Genomic DNA, 16,016 nt, shown 5'->3' with positions numbered 1-16,016 from the left:
CCAGGATGGTTTGGAGGCTATTAAGTATTTTTTAGAATTAGATGAACAGATACCCAAGGATCAAAAGAATTTTATCATAGACTGTATAGATTTTATTTTAAGGCATAATTATTTTTCTTTTATGGATACATTCTACAACCAAGAACAGGGGACCGCTATGGGGACCAGGTTTGCCCCCAGTTATGCTAATTTATTCATGGGCTTATGGGAAAAGAGATTCCTAGAGGAGAGCCAGATGGGGGCAAACCTGGTCACCTATAGAAGGTATATAGACGATATATTTATGATTTGGCATGGAAATGAAGAAAGTCTAGACAACTTTATTTTATCTATGAATACAAATGACAAAAATTTAAAGTTCACTTGGGAAAAAAGTCATACTAATATACAATTTTTAGATTTAGAAATTTTTATATGGGAAAACAAGTTGAACTCTAGAACTCATTTTAAACATGTGGATGCGAATAATTACATTCACCAAATGAGCTGTCACCATTCCCAGTGGAAAAAGAATATTCCAAAAGGGCAGTTCCTGAGAATGAGAAAAAATTGCAGTATTTTGACAGATTATGATACCCAATCAACAATTTTAAAAAATAAATTTATAGAGAGAGGATATTCCATTGATGCCTTGGAGGAAACCATAAAAAGTGTACGAGACCAAGATAGGGAAGAAATATTAGCAGATAGTAAAAACAACAAAAATAAAAATATCAAAAAAATTGGAACTGCAAATGATACCTCTATATTTATACCCTTCATTACAACATATAGTGGCAATAAAAATATAATAGAAAAAATTCTGAAGAAACATTGGGGAGTTTTAAAATTAGATGATAAACTAGGCCCTCTGATTCCTAATAAACCTCAAATAGTCTATAAGAAAGCACAAAATCTAAAAATGAGACTGGCACCTTCGGATTTGAAAAAGAAACATGAAAATAGGAAGAAAGACCTTTGGGGGAAGGACCTTAAAGGTTTTTTCCCTTGTCACAAGTGTAAATCTTGCCAATATGGTCTAAAAAAGAAGGAAGTTAAGTCCAATTCAAGAATGGGCAAAAAAAAACAAAAAAATCATAAATAGAGATAATAGTACCAACAAGGGAATTTTTAACTTAAGTGGGAAAGTATTAGACAAAATGCAAGAAGATGTTCTCAGTAAGGGTCTCACCTTTGCCCCTACGGCAAAGTTGGAAAATTTGGTACATATATAGATGCTCACAAATTCATCCGAAAATTGACCATTAAACGTTGGTATTTAAGAAATGAACCTCAACTTAAACAGGATCAGGTATCGCAGGATAATTTCAAACACACCAATTTAAGAGAAAAATCACGCTTTTATCCAAAGTATGATAAAGGCCCACAAGTGGAGACTTTTGAAAAATTAATATTAAAAGATATTGAAAATATAAATAAAAGAAAAATTGATAAAGTGAAAAACAATTTAAGTAACAAACAATTGAAGGTCATATGGGAACTTGAGAAAGATGATGATTTGATAATAAAACCTGCGGATAAAGGGGGGGGGGATTGTGATTTTAACTAGTACCCAATATACAGAGATGTGTCATAATATTTTAAAAGATGGAAAGACTTATAAGAAATTAAATTCTGATCCAACAGTGCAATATATGGATTCCCTGAAGGAACTTTTAGATTTGGGTTTTAAAAAAGAAATTTTAACTGAAAAAGAAAAAAACTATTTATTAATAGATCACCCTAAAATACCTCTTTTATATAGCCTCCCTAAGATTCATAAATCTCTGGAAAAGCCACCAGGGAGGCCAATTATCTCAGGGATCAATTCAATCACATCAAATCTCTCCGAGTATATAGACCTATTTTTGCAACAATATGTGAAAAATTTACCTTCCTATTTAAAGGACTCAAAGGATATATTGAATATACTTAAGGCTATGGATTGGCAGGAAGGAGATTTACTTGTAACATGTGATGTCACTTCACTTTATACTTGTATATCCCACCAGGATGGTTTGGAGGCTATTAAGTATTTTTTAGAATTAGATGAACAGATACCCAAGGATCAAAAGAATTTTATCGTAGACTGTATAGATTTTATTTTAAGGCATAATTATTTTTCTTTTATGGATACATTCTACAACCAAGAACAGGGGACCGCTATGGGGACCAGGTTTGCCCCCAGTTATGCTAATTTATTCATGGGCTTATGGGAAAAGAGATTCCTAGAGGAGAGCCAGATGGGGGCAAACCTGGTCACCTATAGAAGGTATATAGACGATATATTTATGATTTGGCATGGAAATGAAGAAAGTCTAGACAACTTTATTTTATCTATGAATACAAATGACAAAAATTTAAAGTTCACTTGGGAAAAAAGTCATACTAATATACAATTTTTAGATTTAGAAATTTTTATATGGGAAAACAAGTTGAACTCTAGAACTCATTTTAAACATGTGGATGCGAATAATTACATTCACCAAATGAGCTGTCACCATTCCCAGTGGAAAAAGAATATTCCAAAAGGGCAGTTCCTGAGAATGAGAAAAAATTGCAGTATTTTGACAGATTATGATACCCAATCAACAATTTTAAAAAATAAATTTATAGAGAGAGGATATTCCATTGATGCCTTGGAGGAAACCATAAAAAGTGTACGAGACCAAGATAGGGAAGAAATATTAGCAGATAGTAAAAACAACAAAAATAAAAATATCAAAAAAATTGGAACTGCAAATGATACCTCTATATTTATACCCTTCATTACAACATATAGTGGCAATAAAAATATAATAGAAAAAATTCTGAAGAAACATTGGGGAGTTTTAAAATTAGATGATAAACTAGGCCCTCTGATTCCTAATAAACCTCAAATAGTCTATAAGAAAGCACAAAATCTAAAAATGAGACTGGCACCTTCGGATTTGAAAAAGAAACATGAAAATAGGAAGAAAGACCTTTGGGGGAAGGACCTTAAAGGTTTTTTCCCTTGTCACAAGTGTAAATCTTGCCAATATGGTCTAAAAAAGAAGGAAGTTAAGTCCAATTCAACAGGAGAAGTGTTTAAAATATCTCATATGATCAGATGTATAGATAGAAATGTGATCTATATGATAGAGTGCAGTTGTGGGGCCCAATATATAGGAGAGTCGGAAAGACCCCTACGTGACAGGATAAGGGAGCACATCCTGTCAATAGAACAACATAATAAGGACCGCTATAAGGACCTCCCAATACCAAAGCATTTTGCAATATGCAATAGTGCAAATCTCAAACATTTTAACTATATGGGCATTGATAAAGTCTCTAAACACTGGAGAGGAGGAGATCTACATAATGAAATCCTGAAAAGAGAAGGAAAGTGGATTTTCCAGATGGGTTCCCTTACACCCCAAGGTCTGAATTTAGAATTAGACCTAAATTGCTATCTGAAATAAAATAAAATAATATAAAAATTAATTTTAATCTTATATTTGAGTTATATTTTTGAAATATTTTTAGATTTTTTTAAGAATTCAAGTTTTAGTTTTCCAAACCCTATATGTTGTAAAAAATAATAATTCAATCCGAGATTAAGTCAGGAATAACTTAATGAAAGGCTATAAGTTTATACTGATTTTATATTTTATAATTTAGTTTTCTCCATCCATGAGTCCTCTAATTAAGATTTTTTTGACAGATATACTGCACCCCACTTAGAAGTGCTCACAGCAGGATATTTTGCTCCACATATCATGTATAGGAGTCTATTCCTTGAAGATTGTATATATATATTTTTGCCCATCACCATAACATCTAGTACTCTCCAAAAACAACATACAAGTTTTATATATATATATATATATATATATATATATATATATATATATATATATATATATATACATATATTTGTAGCATAGGGCCCCCTATTATAGTTTACTATTTTAATTCTAATTCATATATAGGTTTTTCAATATCTAACTAGTCATCCTGTTTATAAAAGTGGCATAATAGGATCAATCATACTCATTATGAAATAGGAAGTCGTTTTAGGTATATCTCATAACAGTGATTTTAAAGTATAATAATAACAGTGATTTTAAAGTATAATAATAAAAAATCCCAACGTTATCTAAATAGGTATTCTAGAGAGACGATCTAGACAAATTATAAAAGTGATCTAATATTAGATATAAATAACAAAAGATTAAAATAATGACCCTCATTTATAAGAATCAAAGATTAAATCACCTGTTCAAGTTAATATTATATGTTCCCGTTCGTATATTTTATTCATGTATTAACTTATAAATGTAAATTAATTTGTATATGAATTTCTAAATTGTTAATGTACTGCATGATTCTCAAAAGGTGCAAAATTGCTAGTATCATTGTCCGTACAAACATGAACTTTCCAAAGAAAATATCCCTTTAAGTGGGAGCGTATAAAGGTTGGAGTTTCGATAACATCAGTATTGAGCTTGAGAAAGGCTGTGAAACAGCCGAAACGCGTTGCTTAGTACTTTGGATGTTTGGGGCTTCCGTAGCCTGAAGTTTCTGCTTTGGCGTACAGGAGCGCCTTGCAATTTTGAAGTTCCGTCTGGCGGGCTGAGCTTTCTGGAGGCTGGTTAATACAGCAAAAGACGCAACGGACCTCTGTCTGCAACAAAACCCAGGAGACACGCTGAGAAAATACAAGCGGTTTGCCCTGAGAGGAGCCCCCCGAGACAGTTCCTAAACATCTGGTGTAAGTAAAAGTGTGCACCTTATGTTTTTTTGTATCTCCATATTGTTTAAAGGATTGTTATATCCTTCTTCTCGCCCTATCACTTTGCTTTCTCGCTGGCTACTAATCCACCAGGAGCTTGCTTGACGCCCTTTCAGCTTATTTTAACTCATCAACCGGCACAACCTTTTTTCCTAAAAGACTTTTAACATACGGACCATTTTCTTCTAAAGAGACTGTGCATTTGCTTGTGCTCCCCCCCTCCCCTTTTTATCAATTATAATATTTTATTGTATTTGTTGTATATGTTTATTGTATATGTTTTTGTACTGGATTTTATTGTATAAGTGTAGTATTTAATATTATATGTGCTTTTACCTATAGGGATCAAATATAAGCCATTAAAATTAAAATTAAAATTAATTCTAAATTTAACCCCTTCACTTTTTTTGGTTACTGCACTCATTTAGCTGTCTGTATAGATAGCGCAGCAGTGGTTAATTACCTAGTTGCAGTTCTCTGCAATTAGCATAATTAAATCTTCTTTTGGCATTTGTTAGTAAGGATAAAGGGAATCCCTAATTTTTCACTGCAGCTTTGAGTTGTTTTTTCCAGCGCTAAGGTTATATTCTTATCTAATGTTAAAAAAAATGCAGTTATTTAAAACTATAAATGTGCTGCTACTATCTTTTATAACATATTAATATAACAAACAATAAATCTTCCTTTAAAAAAAAAAAAAAAACTTTTTCAAATCACAACAATATTTAAAATAAATATTATTGCATTATACAATAAAATACATACAATTAAATAATGGCATGTACACGTATCCCCACATTGGTTTAATAGAAATGTAGATCATAGATTGGTCATATAAATAGATGTTTCAATGAAGTTTGATGGGGGTTCCATGAGAATAACCTGTATTTTAATGGGCAAACATCGCCATGAGTGTGTAATATTCAAAGTATTGTATTCCATGTTAGGAACACCTTTTCAACCATATCAGTCTCACCAGCTTTTCAGTGGTGAGAAGTGAGTGAAATTTAGTTAATGTACAGTGAAAAAAAAGTTTACATTTGCAATATTTAAAGTGTTTCTACACATATTTTTTTTTCCGGTGAACGCACTATGTTGTATAAGAATACTTCATACAGCCTCCCACCCCATTGGCTGAGATCGCAGATAAGTAGCGATGTGGGCGGACTTTTGCTGAAGCTGCAATCTGTGTTATTTACAATAGGAGAGATATCGCCACTTTTTTGTAATATCGCCAGATCCTGGCAAGGCCAATGTCTCGTGGGTCTGACGATGTATTGATCATAAGGGCCTTAAACCCCATTGGAATGTGCACATTTGTTTTGAGACACCAGCTCCAATTGAACATGTGCACAATTCACAGAATATATGTATATGCATTTTGTGATTGGCTGATGGCTGCCACATGATGCATTCGGAAGGAAAATAAGACTAACTGAAATCTGTCAGACTATAAATCTAATATGTGAAATTCAAACTAATTGCTTTTTGCATTGTCTATGTATTATACATTTACTGATTATGCTATTCTACTGTATTTAGTGGGCTTTTTTTTTGGACATAAACCCACATTTTTTCTTTCATTATTCAGATATGAGAATACAATTTAAAAAATAAAAGCTTCCAAATTACTTCTATTATTAAGTTTGCTTTCTTCTTGTGTTATTCTTTGTTGAAGAAATACCTAGGCAGGTAGCATGCACTTGCCTGAAAAAGTGCTGCCATCTAGTGTTCTTGTTAATGTATAACATTGTTGCAAAACTGCTCTCATATAATGCTGCAGACGCATGCACACTCCGGAGCTTACATCCTTGCTTTTCAACAAAGGATGCAAAGAAAACAAAGAAATTTGATAATAAAAGTAAACTGGAAAGTGGTTTAAAACGATATGCCCTTGATAGGGCCCCTCAAAGGTGAGGAACTACGATGCATTTTCGCAGCTATCTTTTAGGCTATTGGTACTATAGTTTCAAGTGTCCCAGAACGCTGAGGGACAATAACCTCTGACTTTTACTTCTGTTAAGCAGGCTGTCTGTTTTTTGTTTTTTTTTTGGTTATCATATTATAAATATAAAAATCCCAACAGTGTTTCAAGAAATTCAAGTGAAGAAAGTCCAGATCTAATACTTAACCGATAAAAGGAGTAGTGTTGATGTGTCTTCCTTATGTTTTATTTATTTACCTATTGGGTTCATCAGACACAAGCATTGCATTGCTTTATTATGTTATGTATTATTGTTGATTATGTTACATTGTTGGTACAAAACATTAATAAAAAACAAACAAAAAAACAAACAAAACAATATGCTCTACCTGAATCATGAATAAACATTGTGAGTATTATGTCCCTTTAAGGACACCCATGCAAACTGCTTTGGTACAGGGCTTTTGTAGAAGTTAGAAGTTAGTCAGTTATGGTTTTAGTCATAGTTTTAAAAAGTGTTTAAAAACTTTTGCTTCTATGTCAAAGAACATGTAGGAAATGACAAATGTTTATGAGCATCAGGCTTAATAAATAATATGTGGGAAATTGATTTATTTAGGGATTCTGACCAGATTATCTTTCTTTGTAGATAAATCGGAAATAGCTTGATTTTTTTCCCCACAGCTAAAAGATTGACAGCTGTGGTTAAGCAAGACTAGTGGCAGAGTATACAGCCTTTGACCACAGTTCAATTCATAATTTTCCTATTTTTTTGTCTGATGAGCCTATTATTGCTGGCATATGTTGTGCTGCTAATAGCTGAGATTATTCAGCTCAGCATCAGCAGTTCATTAATGGTCCAGAGCTGACCTTAACTCTGTGTTTAACCTCTTTACAGGGATTCAGCACAGTTTTGTTCTTGCAATAGTGCAATAATAAAATGTTCTAGCTCATTAGAGCATTTTCTTCTTGCCCTTTTATATCCATTTATCTGTGTTCAAGGGAATTGTATTAAAATAAATCTTTAATAATCTCCATAGAAACAAGCAGCTGTTCTTGTTCAGTAGCAGATTTACCACAGCTTTTTTACTACGGCCCACTCTCACTTTCCTTCATTTTTAAGCAACATTTTTTTTTGTTTCCTAGTAAGGTTCAAGTACCAAACCCCATGCATAGAATTAGTGACATTAAACTCATTTTTTTTTTCTATGACGCATATAAAAGAAAAGTTGTTTAAACTGATACTAAGCAAACATGAAATGACAAAGGACAAGTCTTACAGCTTTATTAATCATTTACACAATTCCACAGATTTAAACTACTTGAAACCCTGGTGTAGGCAGTTAAAGCTAGCTGTAAATGGGTCAGGCAATTTGCAGCATTTTGCAGCATAGTTTAGTGATTTTCATTTTTCTTTGGATTATATGGGACAAGTACAATTATTACAGCAAAAGTAAGATTCCTTAAGCCAAATAAATTATAAATGTATGTTCAGTACATTATATTGTAATATTGCTCCATTTTCACTTCCAGACTCAGCAATTGTTTATGTAATTGATTCTCAATCTTAGAAGGGATTTTATATATGTGCATATGTAGTGAAGGTTACTATGCACTGTAACTAAAAAAATGAGCATGATTATTGTACTGTTACATACTGCTGAATCTGTAGAAGAACCGGCTTATTCTATTCAAAGCTTTTCTGATTGTTAAAAATAAACAGGGGTTTTCTGGCAGGACATAGGAAGGTTTCTGTTTGCCTTAAGGGCTTAGTGATCCCAGCCTCATAGGAAAAGTTAAAGGGACACTGAACCCAAAATTTTTCTTTTGTAATTCAGAAAGAGCATGCAATTTTAAGCAACTTTCTAATTTACTCCTATTATCAATTTTTCTTCATTCTCTTGCTATCTTTATTTGAAAAAGAAGGCATCTAAGCTTTTTTTGGGTTCAGTTCTCTGGACAGCACTTTTTTTATTGGTGGATGAATTTATCCACCAATCAGCAAGGACAACCCAGGTTGTTCACCAAAAATGGGCCGGCATCTAAACTTTCTTGCATTTCAAATAAAGATACCATGAGAATGAAGAAAATTTTATAATAGGAGTAAATTAGAAAGTTGCTTAAAATTTCATGCTCAATCTGAATCACGAAAGAAAATTTTTGGTTACAGTTTCCCTTTAATCATTTAAAGCAACTTTGTATGAAGGCCTTAGTGCTATAACCCTGTCTCTACACTATCAGCTTCTTGAGTAATCTGAATATCAGGGAATTCAGTTGTTCACAATCGCCTAGATTTAGAGTTCTGCAGCCAAAGGGGTGCGTTAGCTATGCATGCTTTTTTTCCCCCGCACCTTTTAAAACAACGCTAGCATTGAGAGTTCTCAGAAGGGCTGCGTTAGGCTCCAAAAAGGGAGCGTACAGGCATATTTACCGCCACTGCAACTCTCAATACCAGCAGTGCTTACGGACGCTGCCAGCTTAAAAAACGTGCTCGTGCACGATTCCCCCATAGGAAACAATGGGGCAGTTTGAGCTGAAAAAAAACCTAACACCTGCAAAAAAGCAGCGTTCAGCTCCTAACGCAGCCCTATTGGTTGCTATGGGGAAACACTTCCTAAGTCTGCACCTAACACCCTAACATGTACCCCGAGTCTAAACATCCCTAGCCTTATACTTATTAACCCCTAATCTGCCGCCCCCGCTATCGCTGACCCCTGCATATTATTTTTAACCCCTAATCTGCCGCTCCGTACACCGCTGCAACCTAAGTTATCCCTATGTACCCCTAATCTGCTGCCCCTAACACCGCCAACCCCTATATTATATTTATTAACCCCTAATCTCCTGCCCCCAACGTCGCCGCTACCTACCTACACTTATTAACCCCTAATCTGCCGACCGGACCTCACCGCTACTATAATAAATGTATTAACCCCTAATCCGCCTCACTCCCGCCTCAAAAACCCTATAATAAAGAGTATTAACCCCTAATCTGCCCTCCCTAACATCGCCGACACCTAACTTCAAGTATTAACCCCTAATCTGCCGACCGGACCTCGCTGCTACTCTAATAAATGTATTAACCCCTAAAGCTAAGTCTAACTCTAACACCCCCCTAAGTTAAATATAATTTAAATCTAACAAAATAAAATAAAGCTTATTAAATAAATTATTCCTATTTAAATCTAAATACTTACCTGAAAAATAAACCCTAATATAGCTACAATATAAATAATAATTATATTGTAGCTATTTTAGGATTAATATTTATTTCAGAGGATGGATCCGTGTCGGCTGCTTCAAGATGGTCCCGCTCCGCGCCGGATGGAAGAAGATAGAAGATGCCGCTTGGATGAAGATGTTTGCCGGTCCGGATCTCCTCTTCTTGCCGGATAGGATGAAGACTTCGGAGCCTCTTCTGTACCTCTTCTTGCCGGATAAGAGGAAGACTTCGGACCCTCTTCTGGACTGATCGGTGATACCCGGCGTGGTGAAGACAAGGTAGGAAGATCTTCAGGGGCTTAGTGTGGGTTAGATTAGAGGTATGTGGGCGGTGGGTTGTAATGTTGGGGGGGGGGTTATTGTATGTTTATTTAAATGCAAAAGAGCTGTTTTCTTTGGGGCATGCCCTGCAAAAGGCCCTTTTAAGGGCTGGTAAGGTAAAAGAGCTGTTAAATTTTTATTTTAGAATAGGGTAGGGCATTTTTTTATTTTGGGGGGCTTTGTTATTTTTCTAAGGGGCTTAGAGTAGGTGTAATTAGTTTAAAATTCTTGTAATCTTTTTTTATTTTTTTGTAATTTAGTGTTTGTTTTTTTTGTAATTTAGTGTTTGTTTTTTTTGTAATTTAGTTTAGTTGATTTAATTGTAGATAATTGTAGATAGTTTATTTAATTAATTTATTGATAGTGTAGTGTTAGGTTTAATTGTAACTTAGGTTAGGATTTATTTTACAGGTAATTTTGTAATTATTTTAACTAGGTAACTATTAAATAGTTAATAACTATTTAATAGCTATTGTACCTGGTTAAAATAAATGCAAAGTTGCCTGTAAAAAAATATTAATCCTAAAATAGCTACAATATAATTATTATTTATATTGTAGTTATATTAGGGTTTATTTTACAGGTAAGTATTTAGATTTAAATAGGAATAATTTATTTAATAAGATTTATTTTATTTTGTTAGATTTAAATTATATTTAACTTAGGGGGGTGTTAGGGTTAGGGTTAGACTTAGCTTTAGGGGTTAATACATTTATTAGAGTAGCGGCGAGGTCCGGTCGGCAGATTAGGGGTTAATACTTGAAGTTAGGTGTCAGCGATATTAGGGAGGGCAGATTAGGGGTTAATACTATTTATTATAGGGTTTTTGAGTTGGGAGTGAGGCGGATTAGGGGTTAATACATTTATTATAGTAGCGGTGAGGTCCGGTCGGCAGATTAGGGGTTAATAATTGTAGGTAGGTAGTGGCGACATGGGGGGGGGGCAGATTAGGGGGTAATAAATATTATGTAGGTGTTGGCGATGTTAGGGGCAACAGATTAGGGGTACATAGGGATAATGTTGGTTGCGGCGGTGTGCGGTCGGCAGATTAGGGGTTAAAAAAATAATAGAGTGGCTGCGATGTGGGGGCGCCTCGGTTTAGGGGTACATAGGTAGTTTATGGGTGTTAGTGTACTTTAGAGCACAGTAGTTAAGAGCTTTATGAACCGGTGTTAGCCAAGAAAGCTCTTAACTCCTGGCTTTTTGCTGCGGCTGGAGTCTTGTCGTTAGATTTCTAACGCTCACTTCAGCCAAGACTCTAAATACCGGCGTTAGAAAGATCCCATTGAAAAGATAGGATATGCAATTGACGTAAGGGGATCTGCGGTATGGAAAAGTCGCGGCTGGAAAGTGAGCGTTAGACCCTTTCCTGACTGACTCTAAATACCAGCGGGCGGCCAAAACCAGCGTTAGGACCCCTAACGCAGAACTCTAAATCTAGGCGAATGAAAGATCTATCTAATAGATTACAATCTAAAATTGATTTCTGGAATTCAAAAGATTTTTTTTTTTAAATTGGTATTATAAAAATTGGGTTCAGTGTCCCTTTAAGGGAAGTGGTTTAGGATTGGCAAAAGTGTAACTTTAGGCTTAGCACAGTTCTGTTTATATCTATATTACTATAAATTATTGTTTATATAGCAGGGCAGAATGTGGTACAGACATATGTTGCTGCTTTAAAATAATGTATTGCCCAGGTAATGATTTTGTTTATTTTCCACAGAGGTTAACATCATTTGGGCAGGACATCAAACACATCACAGCTCAGAAGATTACAACTTAACCACTGCTTTAAGGCAGTCTGTTCTCCAAAAATATTTTTCTTGGGTAAGCACATTTAACAATAACATAATTTAAGTGTCATTTCTAATGTTATATGGATGTTTTATACAGTGACAAAAAAAAGTATGTGAACTCTATGCAATTGACCGAATCTCTGCAACAATTGGTTAACAGGTGTTGTGTTAATTATTTTGTTTTGTAATTTTCCCTATGGTCTTTGCACCCAGGTTTGTCTTGGGTTAACTGCCTGAGTCACTGAAAGCTGTACAGTGAACACACAGATCTGTGAGTTCTGCAGGGTCTTTGAATGTGTTTGAGAGTGCAGTCCATGGGGTATATTTATTAATGTGCGAGCGGACATGATACGATGTAGCGTATCATGTCCGCTGCACATCGATAAATGCCGACAGCATACACTGTCGGCATTTATCATTGCACCAGCAGTTCTTGTGAACTGCTGGTGCAATGTCGCCCCCTGCAGATTCACAGCCAATCGGCCGCTATCAGGGGATGTCAATCAACCCGATCGTATTCGGATGATTTCTGTCCGCTGATTTCTATTCGCTGGGTTGATTTCTGTCCACTGCTTTGGAACAGGCCGACAAGTTTTGGAGCAGCGGTCTTTAGACTGCTGCATCATAACTTATATTTCTGGCGAAACAATTGATAAATCGGCCCCCATTTCTGTGTTTTCTATGTGTCTAGAGACAAAACAAAGGGCCTGTGTCACCCTTGTTTGTATATCAGTGTGTTTGGTTGAAGGCAGGATTTGTGTGGCTGTAGGTTAGTAGTGGTCCTGAGCCTATCACCATTTGGCCAAATGCTGTAATTAACTCTTCAATTTTGCTTTTAATCTAGCTGTGTGTTTGCAAGACAGTACCAGACTTTCAGACTGTGTTCTGTATATACAGGTATGTGTATACACAGTATACAGTATATAATCCCCAAATCCAGAACTATTCCAAACTTTTTAATATTTTTTTTTTTTAAAATGAAATGTTTTAAAACAATATTTTCCCCCACAATTAAGTCTCAACATTTTGTGCCTGAATCTTTGGTTTCTTTTTTTTGGGTTCTAAAATAGTAATGCTAATCTATATTTATTTAAAGCATCTGTTACCTTTCTGATTAGAGTACTGTACTATCATTATGATGGTACTGTCATTTTTTTTTATATAAAATCACCTTTAATATGTATGTAAAAGCTGTATTATGAGAAGTAATTATTGCCTAAATTACATAAGATATTGTTGTTTACACATGGTCCCATTTTACAAATATACATATATTCGGAAATCTCAGAAATCTAAACCTTTTCCAGTTCACAGCAGTTTGAAAAAAAAAAAAAAAAAATATATATATATATATATATATATATAAATATTTATATATAAATGTATATATATATATATATATTTATTTATATATAAATGTATATATATATGTTGCAGGTAAAGTAAGAAATTAGGTAATCCTAGTATAACCTGGTTAAACCTGACATAACCCATGCGACTGTGGGTAAAGCCCAATGAAACATGATAAATCTTCTCAGATACAATGCACTTTAGTTCACACTACTTCACTATTTTTTTGCCTCTGCCTGGGTGGGGTCATGGGTTCACTTGGAGTAGATGCCAAAGGTTCAGTGGGGCGCCTTCCTTGAACCCCCAAGAGTTCAATACATCGGGCTTTACCCACAGCCACTTGGGTAATGTCAGGTTTACCCAGGTGATATATATATATTTAAGTAACATAGTGCATTCAGGTGAGTGGGGAATTGTTGTCAGCTGTATGTTTTTTTTTTCATCATCACCAGTACTATTAGTAGGGGGCTTCAAGGGAATTTTTGATTTTTTTTGGATATGATACAAGAATGTGTAACATAGATACTCATAATAATACCATATACACAAAGCATTTCCATGGCTGCAAGTTCCTAGACTGAACTTTATTGAGTATTAATCACTTTTTCTTCTATTAAAAGTAACAAAACAAAAATGTATTTTCTCCATTTGCTGTCTATTTTTTTTTTATTTGTACATTGTTCTTAAACAATTCATTCATATGAACAACTATGGCAAGTCCCAGGTCTAGAAAAAATAGTTTTCTGAGACTGGAAGTTGGTGCTCATTGTGGGAGATGCCACTCAAAAGATAATTGCCAATAGATTTAGTAATGAAAATGATACAACATTGTACTACATAGACATTATAATTATTTTTACTTACTTTCACTCAGTTCACCTAGAGAACAAAAAGTAAATTCTGCCACCTAAGTATGCTACAACATGCAGCAAATGGAATGAGCCAGTTTCATATTTACCTTGGCTGTGGACAATTAAGATTAACTGTAAATGGATTTCCTCACTACTCTAAACAATTATTGTGTAGTATGTTATTATTATTATCAGGTATTTGTAGAGCGCCAACAGATTCTGCAGCGCTGTTACGTAAACCAGAATAAGGCAGTTTGCAGCATACTTAAAGGGACAGTCTACTCCAAAATGTTATTGTTTAAAAAGATAGATAATCCCTTTATTACCCATTCCCCAGTTTTGCATAACCGACACAGTTATATTAATACACTATTTACCTCTGTGATTACCTGCAGACTGCCCCCTTATTATAGTTCTTTTGACATTTTGACTTCAGTGCTGACGGGGTGAGCACAATGTTATCTAAATGGCACGCATGAATTAGGGCTGTTTAGCTGTGAACAACTGTCAAAATACACTGCGATAAGCCTACCTAGGTTTAGCTTTCAACAAAGAATACAAAGAGAACAAAGCAAATTTGATTGTACAAGTAAATTGGAAAGTTGTTAAACATTGCATGCCCTATCTGAATCACAAAAGTTTAATTTTGACAAAATTATCTTTAAGTAGATCATTTGAGCTGCTGACTTTCTAGAAAGTGTGGGCAAGCACATTTTTTATAGCCAGCAAAAGCAAGCATTATAAATAATAACTGTATTTTGGAATGCAAGAAAAATATTTTTTTTTGTTTAATTTTGCAAGAATGTTATTCTTTTGCAAAAGCATTAGATAGGCAGCACTATTTCCCACCATGTAGCGCTTCAGACACCTACCTAGGCATCTCTTTAACAAAGAATTCCATGAGAATGAAGCAAACTTGATAATAGAAGTAAATTGGAAACTTTTTGTTTTTAAATTGTAAACTCTGAAACCCAAAAGAAAATTCAGGGGTTTCATTTCCCTTTAATTTTTGAATATTTTAAAAATATAGCTCGATTAGTGTCGGATTCACTTGTACAGAATTGAAAAATATATATATAGCAGTTGATTATTGCCGTATTCATTATCCAACTATCTGCAAGTTTATTTTCTATTTTTAAAATTAACTTCAAGTAGCTTACTAATGCATATCTCTTTAAGCACAGCATAAACATGCTGATCTGTACTTAATTACACCTGTTCACTTACATGTGCCAAAAAAAAAATCTGAACAGCATTGAAAAGGAAGATTGGATTGATGGGAATTTATTATGGTGTGTAACAGTTTGCATTACAGCAGGTGTCCTGGCTGTCTGTAAGGTCATCATGCTAGTGATACTGTTTAAAACAGGAAAAGGCTGCTTACTGGATATCAGGGCACGTTTGCCTTCCATTATTTCTATGAAACTATAAAGCACATATTATTAAAGGGACACTGAACCCACATTTTTGTGTGTGTGATTCAGATAGAGCAGGCAATTTTAAGCAACTTTCTAATTTACTTCTATTATCAGTTTGTCTTCATTTTCTTGGTATCTTTATTTAAAATGCAAGAGTTTAGATGCCGGCCCATTTTTGGTGAACAACCTGGGTTGTTCTTGCTGATTGGTGGATAAATTCATCTACCAATACAAAAGTGCTGTCCAGAGTTCTGAAAAAAAAGCTTAGATGTATTATTTTTCAAATAAAGATAGCAAAAGAACAAAGAAGAATTGATAATAGGAGTAAATTAGAAAGTTGCTTAAAATCGCATGCTCTATCTGAATCATGAAAGAAAGAAAATTGGGTTCAGTGTCCCT

General features: G+C 34.4%; 1 protein-coding gene across 1 annotated transcript in view; it reads left to right on the top strand.

Annotated features, from left to right (window-relative positions):
* Positions 1–16,016, top strand: part of AGMO (alkylglycerol monooxygenase) — a 575,264-nt gene that overhangs the window by 252,195 nt on the left and 307,053 nt on the right. Inside the window, exon 4 of the mRNA XM_053714114.1 lies at positions 11,926–12,029. Coding sequence (XP_053570089.1) covers positions 11,926–12,029 — 104 coding nt within the window. The remainder of the gene's footprint in view (positions 1–11,925; positions 12,030–16,016) is intronic.

Source organism: Bombina bombina, chromosome 5, assembly GCF_027579735.1.
Source record: "Bombina bombina isolate aBomBom1 chromosome 5, aBomBom1.pri, whole genome shotgun sequence".
Lineage (NCBI taxonomy): Eukaryota > Metazoa > Chordata > Amphibia > Anura > Bombinatoridae > Bombina > Bombina bombina.
The sequence above is the reverse complement of the archived record's forward strand: the minus strand, read 5'-3'. Positions and strand labels throughout refer to the sequence as shown.